Source organism: Gigantopelta aegis, chromosome 3 (assembly GCF_016097555.1).
Source record: "Gigantopelta aegis isolate Gae_Host chromosome 3, Gae_host_genome, whole genome shotgun sequence".
Taxonomy (NCBI): Eukaryota; Metazoa; Mollusca; class Gastropoda; order Neomphalida; family Peltospiridae; genus Gigantopelta; species Gigantopelta aegis.
In genome coordinates, this window is record NC_054701.1 from 19,709,824 (window position 1) to 19,731,013 (window position 21,190).

General features: G+C 36.8%; 1 protein-coding gene across 1 annotated transcript in view; it reads right to left on the reverse strand.

Annotated features, from left to right (window-relative positions):
- Positions 1-16,213, reverse strand: part of LOC121367656 (vacuolar protein sorting-associated protein 33A-like) — a 36,386-nt gene extending 20,173 nt beyond the window's left edge. Inside the window, exons 1-3 of the mRNA XM_041491954.1 lie at positions 15,594-16,213; positions 14,277-14,342; positions 12,686-12,813 (exon numbers count right to left, since the gene is read on the reverse strand). Of these exons, the coding sequence (XP_041347888.1) occupies positions 12,686-12,813; positions 14,277-14,342; positions 15,594-15,704 (305 nt within the window). The 5' untranslated portion in view covers positions 15,705-16,213. The remainder of the gene's footprint in view (positions 1-12,685; positions 12,814-14,276; positions 14,343-15,593) is intronic.
- Between the last annotated feature and the right edge of the window lie 4,977 nt (positions 16,214-21,190).

Here is a 21,190-nt window from a genome sequence, read left to right on the forward strand (position 1 = left end):
AGAGTCTAAAGCCACATTTAATAAAAACATAATTTAGTCTGGGACCCAAATTTGGTAGGAGCCATAAAACAGGTTTTGGCGTGACCGGCCTGCTATAGTTTTGTTTGCTCTTGGATCATCTAAAGTAGGGTCTGGGTCATTGGAAAAGTGATGTTGCACCTCTGGAACTCTGTGCGCAACTTTTCCAGAGCCATGTTTCTATGGTAATCCTCTAAAAATATAGAAATTTCATTGTAATCATAAATGTGTAATAGCTTTCTTTGGTATTGAAATGATTAGTGGAGATGGGGTTATCAATATGAAACATCATATATGTTAATTAGCTAATTTGCATATTCATAAATTACCGTAAATGGTCTTTTTACGTTGCAAAATAGCCGTATCAACTTGCAACCTTCAATCCAGAAAGATATAAATTAATGAAATAAACCAAATATTGTACGTTTTGAAAGATATAGATGTATTTTATTAAAAGATGAGATGTTTTGAATTTTTTTTAGATAAAAATAATCTATCATTTAGGTGTTGTTCCCATGTTAATGAACGAAAGGAAATATTAGTTGTAAATATAATCGTAGTTCAGTTAGGTCTTAAATTTAATTGGTGCTACTGGTTTTGAATTACTAGTATGTCATACCAGTATGTGAGTAAATTCAATTTATCGTAACAGAATATGCTAATTAGGTCATTTGCATATATTAATTAATCACCATAAATGGTGTTTTATGACCAAAATGTCATTAGAACTTAATGATTCAATCAAGAAAGTTACAATTTTACAAAATAACCTAATACATGTGTATTTTTTTATTTTTTTTTACTTTATATTTTTATTTCATTCCAAAATTAGTTGTTAATAAATAAAAAATAAAAAACCCTATAATTTATGCTTTATTTTCGTGGTAGGCCTACTTGTAATAACCAAACTTACATAATTTTACATACATGTATTTTTAATATAGCGTCATATTTTAGAGCCGTACCCTCCGGGGGTGTGGGGGGGGGGGGCAAGGGGGCAGTTGCCCAACCCCACCCCCGAGAATTTCACTGGGTTTTTTTACTATAGAAAATAGCATAGAAATATCAGGGTTTAATCTTTATAGTATGTTAGAAATAATTTATAAAAGTTTACACCACCACCAACCCCCTCCCCCCTCAGGATTTTGATCAGGGTAGGCCCTGTATTTTTATTAGGTGTTAATATTACTCAGCACAATGAAGAATGTACTTTTGCTGTGAAAAAAAGTAACACATCGTTTCTATTCTTGTCAGTGTATGTCCAACATGCAAAAAAAAAAAATTGGTTTAGGTTTTGACATGAGTACATTGTAAAACTATTTTACAGTTGTGTTGTAACCGTGACAAATCTCAGTGAAGTTAATTTTATGTTTTTACACCATTTCATCATTTCTGGCATTATGGAGGTTTAACTGGATTTTATTTATTTATGAAGCACTGTACATTCTTGCTTTTATTTTTTATATTTCAATATCTGTCAATAATGGATCTTGTTTCAACAAATGTGATCAAAAGACAATTGTTAACAAGAACTGATTTTTCAAAATGTTTGGTTTGCCAAACATCAGGAAGAGAGAGTGGTCCCCTAAATACGCTCATTCTAAGAGGTGTACCTACATTGAAGAATGCATTGGAAAGACAATGTTTATGAACGACTTTGGTCAGTAATTCAAGATATTGATACATTTCTAGCAAAGAATCCAGTTTGTCACAGAGGATGTCGTAGTGAATATACTCATAAACAAAAGTTGGAGGCACTTACATGCAGTAGTGCAAAGCAGCAGAAACAAGATGATTCCATGACTGAACGCTGGCAGAACCCATAAAGTGAATTTTAAGACATGTTGTTTCTTATGTGATAAGGAGCGTGATAGTAAAGGGCCTGCTACACGATACGATAGAATCAGACCGAGTTACTCGTACGAGTTATTGGCACGAGTCAATCCGATCGATTGAATCGGACGTGTTGCCACACGGTACTTGTCAATCGTATGAAACGTGACGTCATTGAAAAAAATATCCTTACTGTAACCATGGTAAACAATGTTGTGTAATGATAAGGCGGCGGCTGTCGTAATGTCTCTGTATTTATATAAATGACTGGCCACATCCCACAAAGAGTTGTGCCACTGATACAACTCTATGAGCTGTTGGGTCTGTATCGACGACAAGCAAACAGAGTTTTCCGCCATTACACTCAGAATGTCAACGTTATCTGCGCCACGATCTGATTGGTCAACGTCCCCAAACGTCCGATTCAATCGTATGAAAATAGAACAAGTTCTAAACTTCGACTCGTACGAGTGACTCGGGCCGATTCAATCGTATGACATGCCACACGTTACGATATGCTTGTTGGCGTTGCAATCCGATTGACTCGTACGAGTCACTCGTATCGTGTAGCAGGGCCTTAAAGGAAATAGGAAGCTCTGGTTAGTGGCTACTAAAACGAGACAGGCAGCTAAACACTTGATGATGAAGGTGTGCTCATAAAACTTATAGGCCATGGTGATGAATGTCTTGACATGATAGCAAATGACTTTCGATACCATAAGGCATGTATTGATGAGTTTATAAATAGAAGAGCCAAGGGTGAAGAATCGGACATATGTACAAACTATGACTTGGCCTTTGACAACCTAGTTCATTTCAGATAGGATATTGAAAGATGGTCATGGATACTACATTCGTCAGCTACTAGATAGATATAGAACATTACTTGCAGAAACAGATATAACAACGGCTCACCTATACACATCAACTAAATTTAAAAGGCATCTGTTGCGACACTTTGGCACAGATGTCCAGGTGGTGCCTCAAAAACATCAATCTAGTCTGCTATGTGCTTCTACTCTATCCGTCAAAGATATGTGTACCCAAGTTTTAAAGTCGAGAGATGAACTGGAAGATTGTCAGTATCTCCCAGATTCAGATGATAGTGATGGTGAATGTGTAGTCAAAAATATTACTCTTAGTTCCTATCCCATAGCCAAGAGGCTGAGAAAGGAAATCCAGGTACACAAAACTCATTTAAAACAAACCCAAGCTGACTCTCCTGCTCCATCGACATCAAAAGATCAAGACACTTTGGAGTTATAAATATCATATGAAGAAGCATTCCAGCGGGTACCGAAGGACCTCTACAACCATTTGGCATGGCTGATTACTGATTGTGATGAAGAACTTGGACCAGATGAAAGAGTCATGCTTCATGATGAAAAGAAGAAAAAGGTGTTGAACCTAGCCCAGGATGTTATGGGAAATTTAACCAATGAATACTTGCCAAACATATAGGAATAGCTCTGCATACACTGAAGCAAACTAGAAGCAAAGAGCTGATAACTCTCATGAATCGATTTGGTAATAGTATCAGTTACCAGGATGCTCAATGCTATTTAACTACCGTAGCAGAGTCTGTTAAAGAAAAGATTCAGCAGGATGGAGTTTTCAACCTGTCAAATATAGTTGCTGGCCGGTTTACTCATGAAGCCTTTGACAACTTGAATTTTCATTCACATACAGAGGATGGTGGAACCCTTGATGCTACAATGCATATTCTTTATCAGTATTGCTTGTCTGATGATGATGCCCCAACTGGAGCTGCTGTTCCTCTTCACAAGACAAGGTGTGTAACCATAAGTCAACCTAAAATATTTGTACCTGTGGAAAGTTTTCTTTCACTAAAGGACAGGAGAGATGCACGATCTTTGACTGGTATTCAAATCGGCACTGATAGTAAAGAACAGTATGCATCTCTAGGAAATGATACAATGATTTGGCAGCTGATCAGGATGCTTCCAACACAGTTGTTAACTGGTGGTGATGATGAGATCAAGTGTGCTCCAACATGGAATGGATTCTTTGAACTATCTACAACAAAACATGCACCAAAGGTGATTATTGGTTATGGACCAACATTTCCTCAAACACCTACAAATCCTGCTGTTGTTGAAACATCACTTGATTATTTTTGTATGGTAAACCAGAGACTTCAGCAAAAACACACCATGATAACAGTTGACCAATCAATCTATGACGTTGTAAAAGGGCTTTTGAAGAAGAAACCACAAAAGTACAAGGATGTAGTTGTGCGGTTAGGGGGATTTCACATTGCTGAAAACGTCCTGGGCTCCATTGGATTCTTCATGAAGGATGGTAGGATTGAAGACATATTAGTTAAAAGTAATGTATGTGGGAGAGGAACAGCGAATTAGGTGATTGGTGGGAAGGACTATTACAAGATGATTCAGTATCATACCTTAGTAAGTGAGGCTTTCATGATATTGAAATGGGAGGCTTTCGAGAAATGGTTGATACTAGACCAAAATGAGGCTGATCATTTGGAAGGTTTATCCACAGTGAACGCATGTGAGATTGGTCTGAAAGCACTGCAAAAGGCAAAAGATCTTGATGCAGAGAAGATTATTGCTCCAAAAATCACAACGTTCGCCAATCAAAAAACCACCAAAAAAAACCCCAGCCATTGAAAATTGCAAAGCAGATGCAACAAGATGAAAGTGCAGTTACCAGAGCTTTTAGTCATGAATGGACTAACTATCCATCATCTCTTTTTGAACCAGATTCCTATCTGGAACAAGGATATGCTATGCGAAAGGGTGCAAAATCTGAGTTTCTGTCTACTGTATTGAGGTTGGTGATCAGTGGAATAACCAGACACAGCTACCATCAGGGCAAGGAGACAGTGTATCTAGCAGATGCACAGTGATTTCAAGGACTTTGTGCAAGAACTTTTGGAGAACTTCAAGGAAGGTATCTAAAGAAACTGCTGGCTATGAAGCCATCTGAATGTACACTACTGAACATCATAGGCGATCGGTATGATGTGGACATCAGTCATACTCTTAAGAGATGAGCGTCAGAGAAGAGAGAAAGGACAGACAGGTCCAGAATATACATCATCTGACAATTTTGTAATATCAAGTTGGAAACAGTTTTTGAGCAACCCTAGAAACAAACAAAACCTTTTGAACTATCTTACATGTAGCTGGCGTGACAATCATAGCTTTCTTCCAGACAACATAAACATTATTTTGGGTGGACTGCTTGACGATAAAGAACAGACTATATGGATTTCTAGGACGGATTTCAAGAAACTCACTATGTTGGAGTGTTCTGCTCATGAAGAAGCGATATGAGGTTATTTGCAAATTTAGCCTATTGTTGTCACACTGTTGGTTTTCACCGTGCAGTCATCCAGGCTACTGATAAAGACATAATCATACTTTGCATATATCACCTCACGAGACTGTCAGACTTAGTGAACTTTGGATTGAAAAATATGGAAATTTCCTTGGAATTCACACACTTGTTGAGGCACTGGTCAAAGGGGTACTATGAAGTGCATTAAAAAAATACTAGACGATGCATGAACATTTTTTGTTGCACTTTATGGTCGAGGAATGTTTACCTCATTGGACAAACTACAGGCTCATCTGTTTGCTTCAAGCAAGCCAACTAGACCTTCCACCTCCAACTCAATTTGGCCGTGTCCTTGTCAATGGAACATTGATCCCAGTTATGATGAACAAGTCACCACAACCCGATTCCATAAAGTTGTTGTTTTGCAAATACAAACATTCATCAAGGTGTGAAGTAAAGTGCCCATGTGCTCGGGCGTGTAATGGTGACTCTGAAAAATGTGGTCGTATAGAAAATTCATGTGATGATGATGATATATTGATGAATAAACCTGTAATTAAAGTTTTTATTAATGTTCTCAACCTAATTTTTTATATCATTTATGGTAATGTGTGAATATGCAAATTAGTGTATTATCATATGCCGGGTATTCTATTATGATAATGTTACTCTGCCCACACATGACATGTGTATACCTGTAGTATAGATTAACTTTGAAATTTAAAGGAAATATGATTATTTTTTTTGTAATATCAAATTGTTTTCATTATTATGTAAAAAAATATTAAATCATTATTTTATTTAATTTTACCAAATTAGCTAATACTTTAATAAAATATATCAATAACTTTCAAACAATACAATATTTGACTTATTTCATTAATGTATATCTTTCTAGATTCAAAGTTCCAAGCTGTGTTTGCCATTTACGGTAATTAATTAATATATGCAAATGACCTAATTAGCATATTCTGTTAAGATAAATTGAATTCACTCACATACTGGTATGATATAATTCAAAACCAGTAGAACCTAACTGAACTATGATTACATTTACAAGTAATATTTACTTTTATTCATTACCATGGGAACAACGCCTAAATGATAGATTATTTTTATCTATTTTTTCAAAACATCTTATCTTTTAATAAAATACATCTATATCTTTCATAAATTACAATATTTGGAGTATTTCATTAATTTATATCTCTCTGGATTGAAAGTTGCAAGTTGATATGGTTATTTTGTAATGTAAAAACACCATTTATGAATATGCAAATTATCTAATTAACACATTTGATGTTTCAGATTGACAATCATTTCAATACCAAAATGGTTTCTCCATCTTAAAGATTAAGAAAGCTATTACACATTTATGATTACAATGAAATTTCTATATTTTTAGGGGGTTACCATAGAAAAGTTGAGCAATGAGTTCCAGAGGTGCAACATCACTTTTCCAATGACCCAGACCCTACTTTAGATGATCCAAGAGCAAACAAAACTATAGCAGGCCAGTCATGCCAAAACCCAAAAATTGGGCCTTGGGTCCCAGACTAATTGTTTTAGTCGGCAATAGTAAACAGCTTGTTGAAAATGAAAAATAGATGACGCATATGAAAGATCAGATCTGCTGGACAAGATTTGTCTTTTATGTATAATGTAGCCATGGTGATGTACTTCTGGTAAGCAGTAAAAAATGTCTTTGTTACATGCTCAATGAATGAAGGAAAAGGGATGAAATGTTTTATTTAACAACGCACACAACACATTTATTTACGGTTATATGGCGACGGACATATGGTTAAGGACCACACAGATATTGTGAGAGGAAACCCACTGTCACCACTTCATGGCCTACTCTTTTCGATTAGCAGCAAGGGATCTTTTATATGCACAATCCCAGACAGGATAGTACATACCACGGCCTTTGTTACATCAGTTGTGGAGCACTGGCTGGAACGAGAATTAGCCCAATGTGCTCACCGACGAGAATCGATCCTAGATCGATCGTGCATCAGACGAGCACTGTACCACTGAGCTATGTCCGACCCCCTGCTCAGTGAAGTGCGAAAAATACATGTGACCTCAATGCACAATATGTAATGGATATAACTGTCTGATGATTCTGATGGATGGATGGATGGATGGATGGAAAGAAAGACATATCAAGTCAAATCTTAATACATGTAGATAAAGTTTGTTTTGTTTAATGACACCACTAGAGCACATTGATTTATTAATCATTGGCTAATGCATGTCCAACACTTGGTAATCTGACATATAGTCTTAGAGAGGAAACCTGCTAAAAAAAAATCATTAGTAGCAAGGGATCTTTTATATGCACCATCTCACAGACAGGACAGCACGTACCACAGCCTTTGATATACCAGTCTTGGTGCATTGGCTGGAATGAGAGATAGCCCAATGGGCCCACCGGCGGGAATCGATCCCAGACCGACCATGCATCAAGCGAACGCTTTACCACTGGGCTACATCCTACCCTCTGCTCAGTGAAGTGCGAAAATGTATAAGTGACCTCAATGCACAATATGTAATGGATATAACTGTCTGATGGACTGATGCTTCAAAACACAATACATGTACATGCATGTCATATACTAAATATATAAGTGACCTCAGTGCACAATATGTAATGGATATAACTGTCTGATGGACTGATGCTTCAAAACACAATACATGTACATGCATGTCATATACTAAATATATAAATGACCTCAATGCACAATATGTAATGGATATAACTGTCTGATGGACTGATGCTTCAAAACACAATACATGTACATGCATGTCATATACTAAATATGTAAGTGACCTCAATGCACAATATGTAATGGATATAACTGTCTGATGGACTGATGCTTCAAAACATAATACATGTACATGCATGTCATATACTAAATACAGAATGATGTCTAAAAGTAAAGGCAACATGATTTTAATATTACATGTATCTAGAGAAATGCTAAATATTCTGTCACTCGTGACACATTCATTGCTTGATTAACTATTCAATGCACAGATAATATCAATGTACATATTTTCTCAGCAACAAAGTGGAACTTGTCATGTACTACTTAAATTATATATAATCCCTAGCTCATGGGGATACTAAAGGGTACAGATTGGGTTACATTATTCAGGTCGATGACTCAGTCACAGTGACAAGCCAGTCGTTCAAAAGATATGTGATGTTTTCTTTCCAGTGTCAAATAGGAAGTTACACAGGCTATACCTAACCATTGTAAAGAAAAGATGAAAATTTGTGACATTAATTGAAAGAAACTTTTCTACATATATTTTCAAACACAACTAGCCAAAATAAGGGGGTATTTCTTTATACTTGTGCACCATCTATAAAATAGTTTTACTTAAACCATGTACATATATATCATGCATAATGGAAAAAATATTGCAGACCACCCACGATTAAAATACATAACAGTGCCTGTATCAATATGTTTTTATTCTGTATATACCAATACCTTAATACCACCAACCATTCATTACATTAAATAAATTTACATTAAAACATCAACTTTACATCATGTCACTAGGGTTCACCCTGGAAATTAATTTGCTTGATCAAATTTTCTGAAACTTTTGGTATTTGCTTTACAAAGTAACTTGATTTAACAAATTCATTTATTTATACTAATGGAAAGAAATAAGGGAACGCGTCAGACTGTACATCGACGTATGTTGCGCTGTTTGCTGTGACCAGTCAAGAGTTGTTAATCCTCAGCCACATTCATTTTAGTAACGCCAGAAAATACTAATTCTTACTTTCATTTTAACATAATGACACATTATCAACTACTTAATAAAATCACGTTTTTAATTAAACATACAAATGTTTTGTTTAAATTTTATTATCGGAAGTAGTATTTTATATCAAAATATTACGATTGAACATAGTGTATAATTTGGAATATTTCCAATTGAACGTGGAACATTATGAAATCTACTGATAAATGTTCGTTTCACCTATTTTTATCAAACCTCTTCCCTTTCTTCTGGGAAGGGAGAAGTCACTTCTCCTATTTTTTCAATTCTAGAATTATTTTTTTTAAACAAAATTCTAGATTAGGGCCTGAAATTCTTTAATAATGAATTAAATTTGATCTAAAATGTCATGGGTTCTCTTATTTCTTTCCATCAGTATATTTTAACTCTAGTTCGATTAAGGTTCAAGCTCACTATCCTGGACATACACCTCAGCTATCTGGACTTCCTGTTCAGAAGAGTGGGTTCTTGTTAGCAGATTTTAGTAAGAGAGAGTCCAGAGATGAAAAAACTAAAAGTTTGTTTTGTTTAATAACAAAACTAGAGCACATTCATTTAATAAGCATCGGCGACTGTATGTCAAACATTTGATAATTCTAACATATTATGACAGCGTTCGAAATAAGCACTTGTCTGTTTGTCCCGACAAGTGAACCTTTACTCGGACAAGCATAATTTGCTGTAGTGGTTATCCGGTGGACAAGTAAAATGTTTTTTTCACAAATAAGTATCACAATTTTTAGCAATTGTTGTACTTCCAACCCCCCCCCCCCCCCCCCCCCCCCCCCCACACACACCAAAAAAAACCCCAAACAAACAAATCAGCGATGTCTCATCACAAACTGTTAATAACACTGTTATACAAATATTGTGGTTTGAGTTGAATAAACATGGTCTTTATAACATAATGGTCTTAGCTCGTGAATATTCGGAATACCTTGGAGTTGCGACTGAGTTCCGAATTCCTTACTCGGAACGTCTCGGCTGACATGAATAATTTATTTGATCAACAAATTATATTCGATACCATTCTTATTATAAAATGAGAAAAACAAGTTTATTGTTTTGTTGTTTAAGTTTAAAACGAAGTAGTTGCCTGTTTACCATAAATGTGAAAGTCAGTTTTCCTTTGATTTTTGTGAATTACTGATTACATTATCGGTAATGTGATAAAACGAAAACCTGTTAGACGGGTTAATCCAAGATTAAAAACATATTAATTAACATTTATTATTTTATTATTTAGGTGTAAGTTATATTTACAATATATCTCCACAGTGAATTTTATGAAATAAGTTACTTAAAAATAATTTTGTATGACAAAACAAAATACGATTGATCAACAAACCCGTGAAAAGATGTGATAAGCCCGATCACATGGTTTCTTGTTGATTTGTTATCAGGAGTCTGAAAATAACAGGCCCCCGTTCAATAAACAATAAAAGTAAAAATATGGCTGGTCTCCACACCATAGAGATTTCCATCCCCCACTCCAGATATCGTTCCTACGGGCCTAAATAAGCGTCTTGTCATGGACAGCCCGGTACAAATTTTTTTTAATGCGTCATTTGCCAGGCTTTGGTAATCACAAACTTAATTAATATTAAGAGTAAATATTTCTGTGTTGAAGCAGTGCATATTTAAAGGGTTTTTTAAAAACTGTTTTTACCATATCATGCATGTGTTTATACTTGAACTGTTACTATAACGCCTTCGCATTTTCCGGGGAAAAGATTTCCCGTGCCTGTTAAAGGGACATTCCTGAGTTTGCTGCATTGTAAGATGTTTCCGACTAATAAAATATTTCTACGATTAAACTTACATGTTAAATAATTTTCTTGTTTAGAATATCAGTGTCTGTATATTCAATGCGTTTCTGGTCGTCTTAATATTTGTAAGAAGCTAAACTGGATTTTGTCTTCAAATAATTTCGTACGTACAAAAAACAAAAAACAAACATATTTTAGGAAATAAAGTGAAATTTAACCTAGTACACATATTAGAACGATCAGAAACACGTTTAGTATACAGCCACTAATATTTTATGCAGAAAAATATATCTGATATGTAATTACAATCGTTAAAATGTCTCTGTTAGTCACTAACATCTTAAAAATTGCAGCAAACTCAGGAATGTCCCTTAATAGACCTGAAAGCGCATGGTCTCGCAGGTAGCAGTCATCATTTGTGACAGAATATTACCTTGGACAAGGCTCCGGGTTAGTTGTTACTACTGTACTTTCACTTCAGCTTGTGCTGCATTTTGACAAATGTCAATTAAGCAACCAAAGTTAAATGAAAACTTTTATTTTGAAGTAAGTAAAGTACACCTTATTCATCATCTTTATCACTAGCTTTGTTATTATAATGTTATTTGAGTTGCAAACGTGACTGGAATTCGTTTACATCTCATAGGCCTTTCCGCAGTGATCGGACAATCATGAATTTTATTTTTTAGTTGTTAATTTTTAATGTGCATTTAACAAAATAAATTCTTCGGCTTGGATTCGTGGAAACATGTCCACTGTATTTCATTTTCAAATTAAATTGCAACATGTCAAAAGTCTGACAAAACGTCAACTTGTTTGATGATAAAACACACCCTGACCTCCCAAGCCAAATGTTTCTAAATTGAATCATTTTATCCACATTTTATTGTAGTTGTTATTTGACAGTTTATTACTTTTTCCATATTTAATAGTGAACAAAATACAACAAAGACTTTTACCTCAATCCAAACCCCTTTAACCTGGGTTCCCATAAAACTTACCGTACTTGGGCCCAATTTAGCCCATGGGTTTAGGCTACTGCTTAGAGAAGATTCTCTGCATCATGTAAACTTGTATATGTAACAGTACATGATTAATAAAGGACAACAGTAACATTATTTTAAAATTTGGTGACAGGCATATTTTCATTTATAACAGGTGATTTCGACAAGCACTGCCAAACAGTTATTCCCAGGCCTTCAGCTGCAAGTGAAAGCTGAAAACCAGTGATGTGTTCTCAAGGGAATTGTTCTCGAGAACAATTTAACTGGCTTTCATTGAATCCTAAACAAAAACACTAAAAATTTTATGACTTTTTGTTTCATGCTGAAACTATCTTGACTAAATATTTCTACAATTTGTTGTAGACACTTATGTCACGAAATAAAATGCAATTTGAAGTTAAGAGTAATAAGCGAATTGGTTTAGAATGAAAAGCTTTTAGGGCTTTAATTTTTCCTTCTGCAAGTGGACAAGTGAAAAAAAAAAATTCTATCACTGCATATAGTCTTAGAGAGGAAACCTGCTACATTTTTCCATTAGTAGCATGGGATCTTTTATATGCACCATTCCAGACAGGATCACACATACATGTACCATGGTCTTTGATATACCAGTCGTGGTGCACTGGCAGGAACGAAAAATAGCTCAATGTTGGATTGATCCAAAACCGACCACACACCAAGCGATCACTTTACTAGTGGACTACGTCCTGCCCCTTAGAGAGTGCAGAGAGATGCAAACCCAGTACCTATCAGCCAATGGCTTAACCACTTCCCCACCATTCAAGGCTGATTTGAACAAAGTTTCTTTTGCCTTTCTTTTTTCTTTTGACTCATCTACAGTAAAAAGTTATATATCAGTCACATCATGTTCACCTGCTTGATCACATTAATGTTCTGATTTACGACACTGTAAAAATGTATACTAACTGTAGAATATTCTGAGCAATGATCTCCATAAGATCTAGTTTTGGTCTTGTGATGAACACAATGTTCTGGACATTACTCTGTGGCAGACCTGCTGACCGCAGTGGAAACATTTTCTCAACTTCATGTTCCTGTAAAACAAATAAATGAATTAAAAAAATAGTACACGTATCACCATTCAACCCTGGCCATTTTGCATGGGAAAGGGGGAACAAGTGCCTCATAGTCGTTACATTGCAATACATTCAGGAATCTTTGCATATATTCGGGATTTGTCAATAGTTAACTGGTTTTCTACTTTATACTGACAATGTGTTTGCATGCTGCATAAAAAAGGTTGAAAGAGATCCAAGTCTATCCCAGTATATCACATGACAGATATTTCCTTTTCTTTTCTTTTTTTAAGTTGTTAATATGATTGTAATGTTTTGTTACATACTTTTACTATCCTTTTAAATAGTGTTTCATAACGTGTACTAAGAAAGATTTAATAACTATTTACTCTGATAATATACATGTAATATACAAGTTAAAATTTGACTTAGATCGTTTGGGTTCGGATCCCAGTCTCAAAATCTGTGTGGTCCTTAACCATATGTCTGACGCCATATAACCGTAGATAAAATGTGTTGAGTGTGTCGTTAAATAAAACATTTCTTTCTTTCTTTCGATCGTTTGGGGGTGGGGGGGGGGGACATAACCCAGTGGTAAAGCAGTGTTCGAGATTAACGGTATCCCGATATCCCAGAATTTAATTTTGGGTACCAAACTTCAATAACCCAGTATCCCACCAGGATACCATATAATGTTTTTTTTTTTTTTTTAATCCTGCATTTTTATTTTTTGCTGAAACAATGAAAGTCGTCATTTACTGGTGAAGTTAAGTAACATAGTCATCCAAGTTTGTTACTCTGTTATTTATGAATTTCATTTAAGTGGGATACTAAATTCTCAGGTGGGATACCAGATTTTGAAATGTTAGTATCCAACTGGGATATTGCCCAAATATTTCTCGTTCCAGCCAGTGCACCAAAACTGGTATATCAAAGGTCGTGATATGTGCTATCCTGTCTGTGGTATGGTAAAGATCCCTTAATAAATCAATGTGCTCTAGTGGTGTTGTTAAACAAAACAAACTTTTTATTGATCGTTTGGCGAAAATATTGTTGTGGTCTATTTTCGTGGTGATTATATTATTGATGATGTAATGATTTTTATCTCCGCTAAATCGAAGGCACTTAACAAGGCAAATTTTAGTGGAGTACAGCGACTATTTCACCAAAATTGTCCCCCAGTGTTACTTTTGCTGACCTGTTTATATCAACTTTGTTTTGGTCGCCTCCATCGTATAAAATGTTTTAGTCGCCAAACGAAAAAAAAAGGATGCATATGTGACCAAATCGGTTGCAATGTAGTGGCCTGCATTTAAATTAATTACAAACCTGGCAGATGATCTTTGCTGAGAGGGAGAAAAAAATTATGCCTATTTACAAAGACCAGAGAATAGTCAGAATTAAGTGCCTACCCAATCCCAAAAGTGCAAACTCATCTTTAGCTATATTTTAGCACATGTATGTTAATTAAAAAAGCTTACCTTTAAAAGAGAGTACTCAGCAATCAAACCAAATGGCCCAGTTAAAGCATCATCCCAGACCAATGCCTGCAAAACAAGGTGGAAGATTCAAGCAAGTAGCTTAATACAACACTGTTCTTGATAAACCAATGGGAAACTGGCATGAAGATTTTGAAAATCATGGGTGTGATTATGGGTGTATCTCCTGAGTGTATGACCCCTCAGGGAACATTTGTGATTCGATACGCCAGTTTTAGTGATCCCTACACAATTTTAAAACATTAAATAGTAATTGCTAATTAATTAATAAATTTTTATGTGACTAGAAATATCGCTAATCAAGATTTTGAAAGAAAAATGTTCCCTGACCCAATATGGGAGATGATTACCCAGCATATACACTGTAGGTTCCGTGTACCCTGGGCTTAAGTGTTACAGAGATAGCTCAGCTGAAAGCAAGTGTGGAGCACTGCTCTGACAATTAGTCCCCTAAAGGAAGAAACATGTCAGCAACTATGTATTTTACCGAAACATTACTGAAAGGGGGTGCTGTCGGGTATCTTTCTGTAGTGTGTATATGTGAAAAATTTGTTATCAGGGAGCTCAAAATTATCGATATAAAGGTATTTAACATCAAACATAGGATTGTTGTGGTATTAGAGTGGAAATCTTTAACTACCGTTTGGTAGACAGCAATTGCGCAAAATTTATATAGATTGGACTCTTGACAGTTAGAGAGCATTGATAACTATCCAAATGTCCATCTATAGTCTGTCTCATCATCCTACCAAACATTTGTTTTTTCTTCTCTTTTTTTTGACCCCTCTTGGAGAATATTCCATAAAAAGTCAAAATGGCAGCCGGCACAAAATTACATGCTTTTTGCCCAATCATAATGCCCTATGACTATGTGATCTCAGCGAAGTCGATACTGGTGACATGGTTATCATCTAGTATGTGGAAACTGAACAAAATGTGAGTAAAACTTAACGAAAAATAAAGGTAGGAGAGGAATTTTTCGTAGTTGGTTAACATTTTGGTTCGGACAGTAGGTCTGCCCACCCTCGCTAGCGCAACGTACATATTAAGACCATAATCACACACCATCAGATCTACGTTCAGTTAGGACTATATTACAATACATGAACTAACTATTATGAAATGGTGAACCGACTTGCCGGGTGCTAAGTTAACGAATATGTTTAACTGCTAAACTCAGTAAATATTAAGAGCAGACGATTTTTCTTCAAACACTTCCGGGGTTAAACACATACAGTGTATGCAGATATAACATATTATTAGATAAACAGTTAAACAATAACAATAAATATAATTCACCTTTGTACCAAGGCATTTATCGAGACATTCTAGAAATTCTCTTCTATAGCAGTCTCTTAGCAAACCCAAATTTATTTTACCCGAACTCAAATGAGCTCCAAGTGCAGCCATACTGTTTTCTTTTTGTGTAAATTCCTCCCTCTGTATGAGGTTTTCCTGTAACGAGTTCCCCAAGTAAAGAGTACGCTCAGGTTCTCCGCCAATTAATTCGTGATGTAGTATTGACCCTTTGGGAATTATTTATAATATAATTTCTAAATTAGACTGTGTCTAAAATATACATGCATACACTTTCTTAAATCCTATGCCAATTATTTTGGAGTTACACGCTATAAAAAGACATTTTATTTTCGCATTTCGTATATTCTTCATAGAGAGCTAAATTATTAGACGTATTTGTATGATATTGAAGCTATTATTCTGAAATAAAAAGTAAAATAAATAAATAAAACTGTTCATTCTAATTTTCTGTTGCAACAAAAAATAGACATTGAAATTAAAAAGGTTGCCATTTAGTTATTATTTATTGGTTGTGGTTTTATTATGGTTGAAGAGGCAACCTCCTAAAAAGTGAAAACTAATTGTGCAGAAATGAAATTTTTGACACTTATAAATGCAAAACTTATTTTTCTTTAAAAAAACCCCAAACTAAACTATTTCATATGGACACTTACAATACGCAATCAGCAAATTTTGATTTCAGTCTGTTGCATTATAATTTGTGGAAGTGATGTCAATGCCTCGGATCATTATATATTATCTGCATGCGACAAATAATTCTGTTGCTTCTCTGGTGACTTTTTCATACCAGCAAAATAAGTTTAAATTCTTGAGACAGAAGTCTGAAGTCAATATTTGTTTTGCAACCCTTTATATCATAACAACAACGTCACAGCCTGAAAGAGCACATACTAGAAAATGCGATGCATCGTTTTCATTTTCTTCGATGTTTCCCCATGATCCATTGCAGTTCTTGCCCAATAACTCTCTCACGATAAAAGGAATCAAGAGTTATATCAGACACTTATGATTAGCATGCCCATTTATCACAGCTAGGTTGGCATTTTAAACTTCTTGGCATGCAGCTTTACCTGTAGATATTTCAAAAATGGATTGGTACACCATACTGTCACGGATTTAAGAACCTTATTTCTCTAAAAATGGATAATAGCTAAAAATTACATTAATTGTTGGAAACCAAATCTAGCTATTGCATCACCTTAACTGAACCATGATGGAATGAAATCCATGTCAACCCTCTCGGCAATTTTAGTTTTTGAATTATGGATCATTGCCATAATTCAATTATTTTTACAAAATAGCATTAATAAACGGAGTATGGTGGTTATGAAGATGGTTGGATAAAGTACATTTAGGGACAAATCGAATTATTTTTGTTCAGGTAATACTTTGTTAGACCATTAAATAAGTCAGTGGTCTGTGACAATATGCCTTTAAAACTTAGGAATTGGTTTCACAACGAATGCGAGACGATAATATATACTCTGTCAAAAAAGATACGCATATGTGATAGGGAAAGAAGAAAAGTGTTTGATTTTACCAAATATCTGGGTTTTTTGTACAATGTTGCTGAATGACCATGTTCGTTAATGTTCCTGGAATGAGACAGCATGCCCAAATGCACCCTAAAACAAATTTAACGCAATTGCAGGAAATCGACGTGAAATGGTCAGATTTTGGCGAATGCACGTGAAACTCGGGGGAAAGATTGGGGTAGTGATGGGTATTTAAAGCTGCAATGCTCGCAATGATGCCTCATTTCCATTTCGACGTAGACGACGAGTTACAAGATGCCAAGACTAAGCCTGCCGAATCGAAACATTGCAATAGGCCGCCTCCAGTTAGGTGAAACGCAGTCAGCAGTCGCACGCCACATGAACGTCCATCAGAGCACCATTTCACGTCTCTGGGACAGGTACCAGTAGTTTCAGTCAGCTGAAGACCGGCCCAGAAGTGGAAGACCTCGCATAACAACTGCAGTACAAGATCGCTACTTCCGAGTTCTGTACTCCGAACTGCCCCAGCAACGAACACTGCTGGACGCATACCTGGTTTGAGAAGGATGTCTGCACAAACCATTCGGAACCGACTTCGAGAAACTGGTTTACGGGCTAGGAGTTTACAGACGCCGGAATGAACGTTTTGCCAACAACTGCGTCGCCCAAGTTGATAGATTCGGTGGAGGGAGTGTCATGATGTGGGGAACCATCTCATACACCGACAGAAGTGAACTTGTGTTCGTACTAGGCAACCTAACAGCTGTCACATGCTTCCCATTTTGGATCGACAGAGAGAACTCTTTCAGCAGGACAATGCCAGTCCGCATACGGCACGTGTAACAATGGATTTCCTACAGAATGAGAACATTAATGTGCTGCCATGGCCATCAAGATCGCCAGATCTCAACCCCATTGAACATCTATGAGACGAACTGGACAAACGTGTACGCCAGCGTGACCCGGAGCCTCAGACGCTTCCGCAAATGTCACATACACTGTGCACAGGAAGAATGGGCTAGGATTCCACGTGTCCGGATTCAGAGACTCATTCAGTCTATGCCAAGGAGATGTCGCGCAGTGATTGCTGCTGCTGGTGGCCACACAAGGTATTGATTTCAGCGTCCTCACGCGACGCTGTTTGGTAACGAAAACGCCTCCACTGCCGTCAGTCCATAGAAAGGACATTGTCACATACTCATGTCAAATTTGACTGTGATACGATCATAAATAAAGAAATTATGCCACTGTATTAAAGAGATAACTTCATGAATATTTCGCCTATGCGTTTCTTTTTTGACAGAGTATATATCACACACACACACACACACACACACACACACACACACACACACACACACACACACACACACACACACACACACACACACACACACACACACACACACACACACACACACACTCCGAGGTCATTTCTGTTATCAATTAGAAAGTGAATGCGAGAACTGAATTCCTTGCACCCTAAACCATGTATTTGAAGTAAAAGGTATTGTTTGAGATACCGGTATAACATAACGTAAGATTTTGCCAAATCGTTCTCTTGGTGGCCATTTTCGTGGCCATCTTGGATTGAAATGATGATGCGAAATATCTTTGTTACAAAACGGTTGTGTTAATTTCTTTACCCATATAGCGTATCGACTGACATCAAACCGTGCCCTAGTTCTTAGATGATTTAAAATGAATTCCTTGATGCCTGAAACCCAATCATAGACATCAATAGTTTTGTCACATCAAAAGATATTGTCAGTTTTATGTTTTGACAGGCATCGTGGACGCCATGTTGCATATTATTTTAAAATGCTTACGGGTGTTAGGTGGACTTCTCAGATGCTCGATTAGCACCTTCCAAAAATGCACAAAAAACCACTAAAACCCCAAACAAAAACCAAACAACAAACAAACACATACACATACATCCATAAAAATCAATTGAGGCAAACAGATCACTAGTTTAATTGTGCGAAATTTGGTGTTTTTTCTGCATTTCGTGAATACCATTTCAGTTTGACCTTTGATCTAGACCGGACCTTGATGTCGAAATTGGGGCCGTCCCCTCTTAAAAGTTTTGCTCTTACTTAGGATAAATAGGCGTACGTGCCCATTGTAGTGCTTTAAAATAGCTTTTCTGGATACTGCATAAATTTGGCCTTTGACCCTTACCTAAACTAGACGCCGCCATTTAAAATCGGGTAGCCCCTTCTAAACAAATGTGTACAACTGTGCCAAATGTGAATATTTGGGCCAGCATGGCATTGTTCCGATCATTTGCCTAAGTCACTCCACTATAATGAGACAAGGCCCCAAACAATCTACGTCAAAGATATTTGGGGGGGGGGGGGGGGGGGTGAAAATGGGCAGAATTTTGAAAATAGCAATTAGTAAAAAAAGTTAATAGAATAAATAAAAAAAATAAAAAGGTTACAAGCCAAAAATAAAAAGAATTGACTGCTCGGCCAAATATTTATATAATTTGCAGCATTCTAGAAGGACAGTCCAAAATTAAATAAGAGAAAGAAGAGAGGATCGGACTATTTAATAATATTTAAAAAAAAAGAAAGTAATTTCGACATAAAATTTTGAACGCAGATCTAAAAGTTTAAAGTCCGATCGATATGTCCACGCGAGTGGCCTCGTTAAGGCCGTTTGGGTGCACAGCTTATAGGGACGAGATGGGTTGCATCCCGTCAAGAAAACCCCTAGATTGACAGTCGATAGATGTTGAAGGTGTAGTGCTGTGCTGAAATACAGATCTTGAGAAGCCGGATACGTCTGAACGAGAGAGAGTATCAGACTAGGGTATAGTCCAGTCGTCATGGTTTGGTATAGTGGTGCGGACGGGCCCGACTCCGGAGGATACGAGATGGTATCACTATAAAGCAAGGTAAAGTCTAGAAAAAGAGTAGTAGGGGCCAACCCCGCTTTCTATTTCTTCTTAGAGTGGGGCGGTCAGTCTTCCAGTGCTGCTAGGACAGGCTCGAACATGTAGAGACTAAACGCGAACAACCGTGGCATTCTGCAGAATGGCCGTCATACGAGTCACGAAAAAAACCAAGTCGACAGTCAGACGGAGAAATGACGTGGAGGCAAGGAATCTCGCTAAAAAAGAATCCAACCTGGTGGTGCAGGCTGTCGAAACGAGAAGCCTTCCAGCGTTCAATCAGTTCCAATGACCGCATACATCCCAGTACAAAACTTCATTTCGCTGACAAAAACAACGAAATGAAGGACCCCCAAGTCGAGCACACGAAAGCACGTGCAGTGTGCACACGCGAAACAAACACGTCTTACCGCGTGGAGCTCCAGACTGGGATAATTGATGATCAAATTTTACTGCCGTGTATGAAACATCATAACATGGAAAGAGAAATGTCCGAAGGTATGGAAACGAGCAATAGTCCATGAAAAGGGCGCATCTGCCACATGCAAAAGAGCCACATCACTAGAGGGGGTCCAGAGCGAAGTTCACACAGTCAGTGGCGAGTGTGTCCACCTTGAGCACTGATACATGCCTGGCACCGTTGTCTCATTGAGGCCACTAAACGCTAGAGAAAGTTCCTGGGAATGCCATTCCAGATCTGTTTCGTAGATGCGTGGTTCAGATCCATGTATCTTGGCGAGGGGTTGTTACGGGTGGGCTGCCGCTACGGGGACGGTCCCTGACCTGGTTGTTTTGTTGATATCGTTGCCATAAGTGTCATATGTTTCTGTGGACGTTGAATTGACCGGCGAATTCACGCTGCGAGATCCCAGATTCAAGCATCCCTATGACTCGCCAGCTGTAATTTTTACTGAGGCGTGGCATGACGGAATTGCACCAAACAATTCACTAATGGTGTTTTTCTGTCTTTATGGTGAACACTGGACAGCATTTCTCCCGAATATTCCATGTTTCTTGCACAAAGCATGCAGTCGCTGCAACAACTGCTTGGTTGCATTTCTTTGAGCTGTTTCATGCACATTTTCTGTGGTTTTCATCCATAAATCCATTCACAAATTTATTATTCCAAACAATCCATTTCACAATAACTTTTGCCTTTTAATATATATATATATATA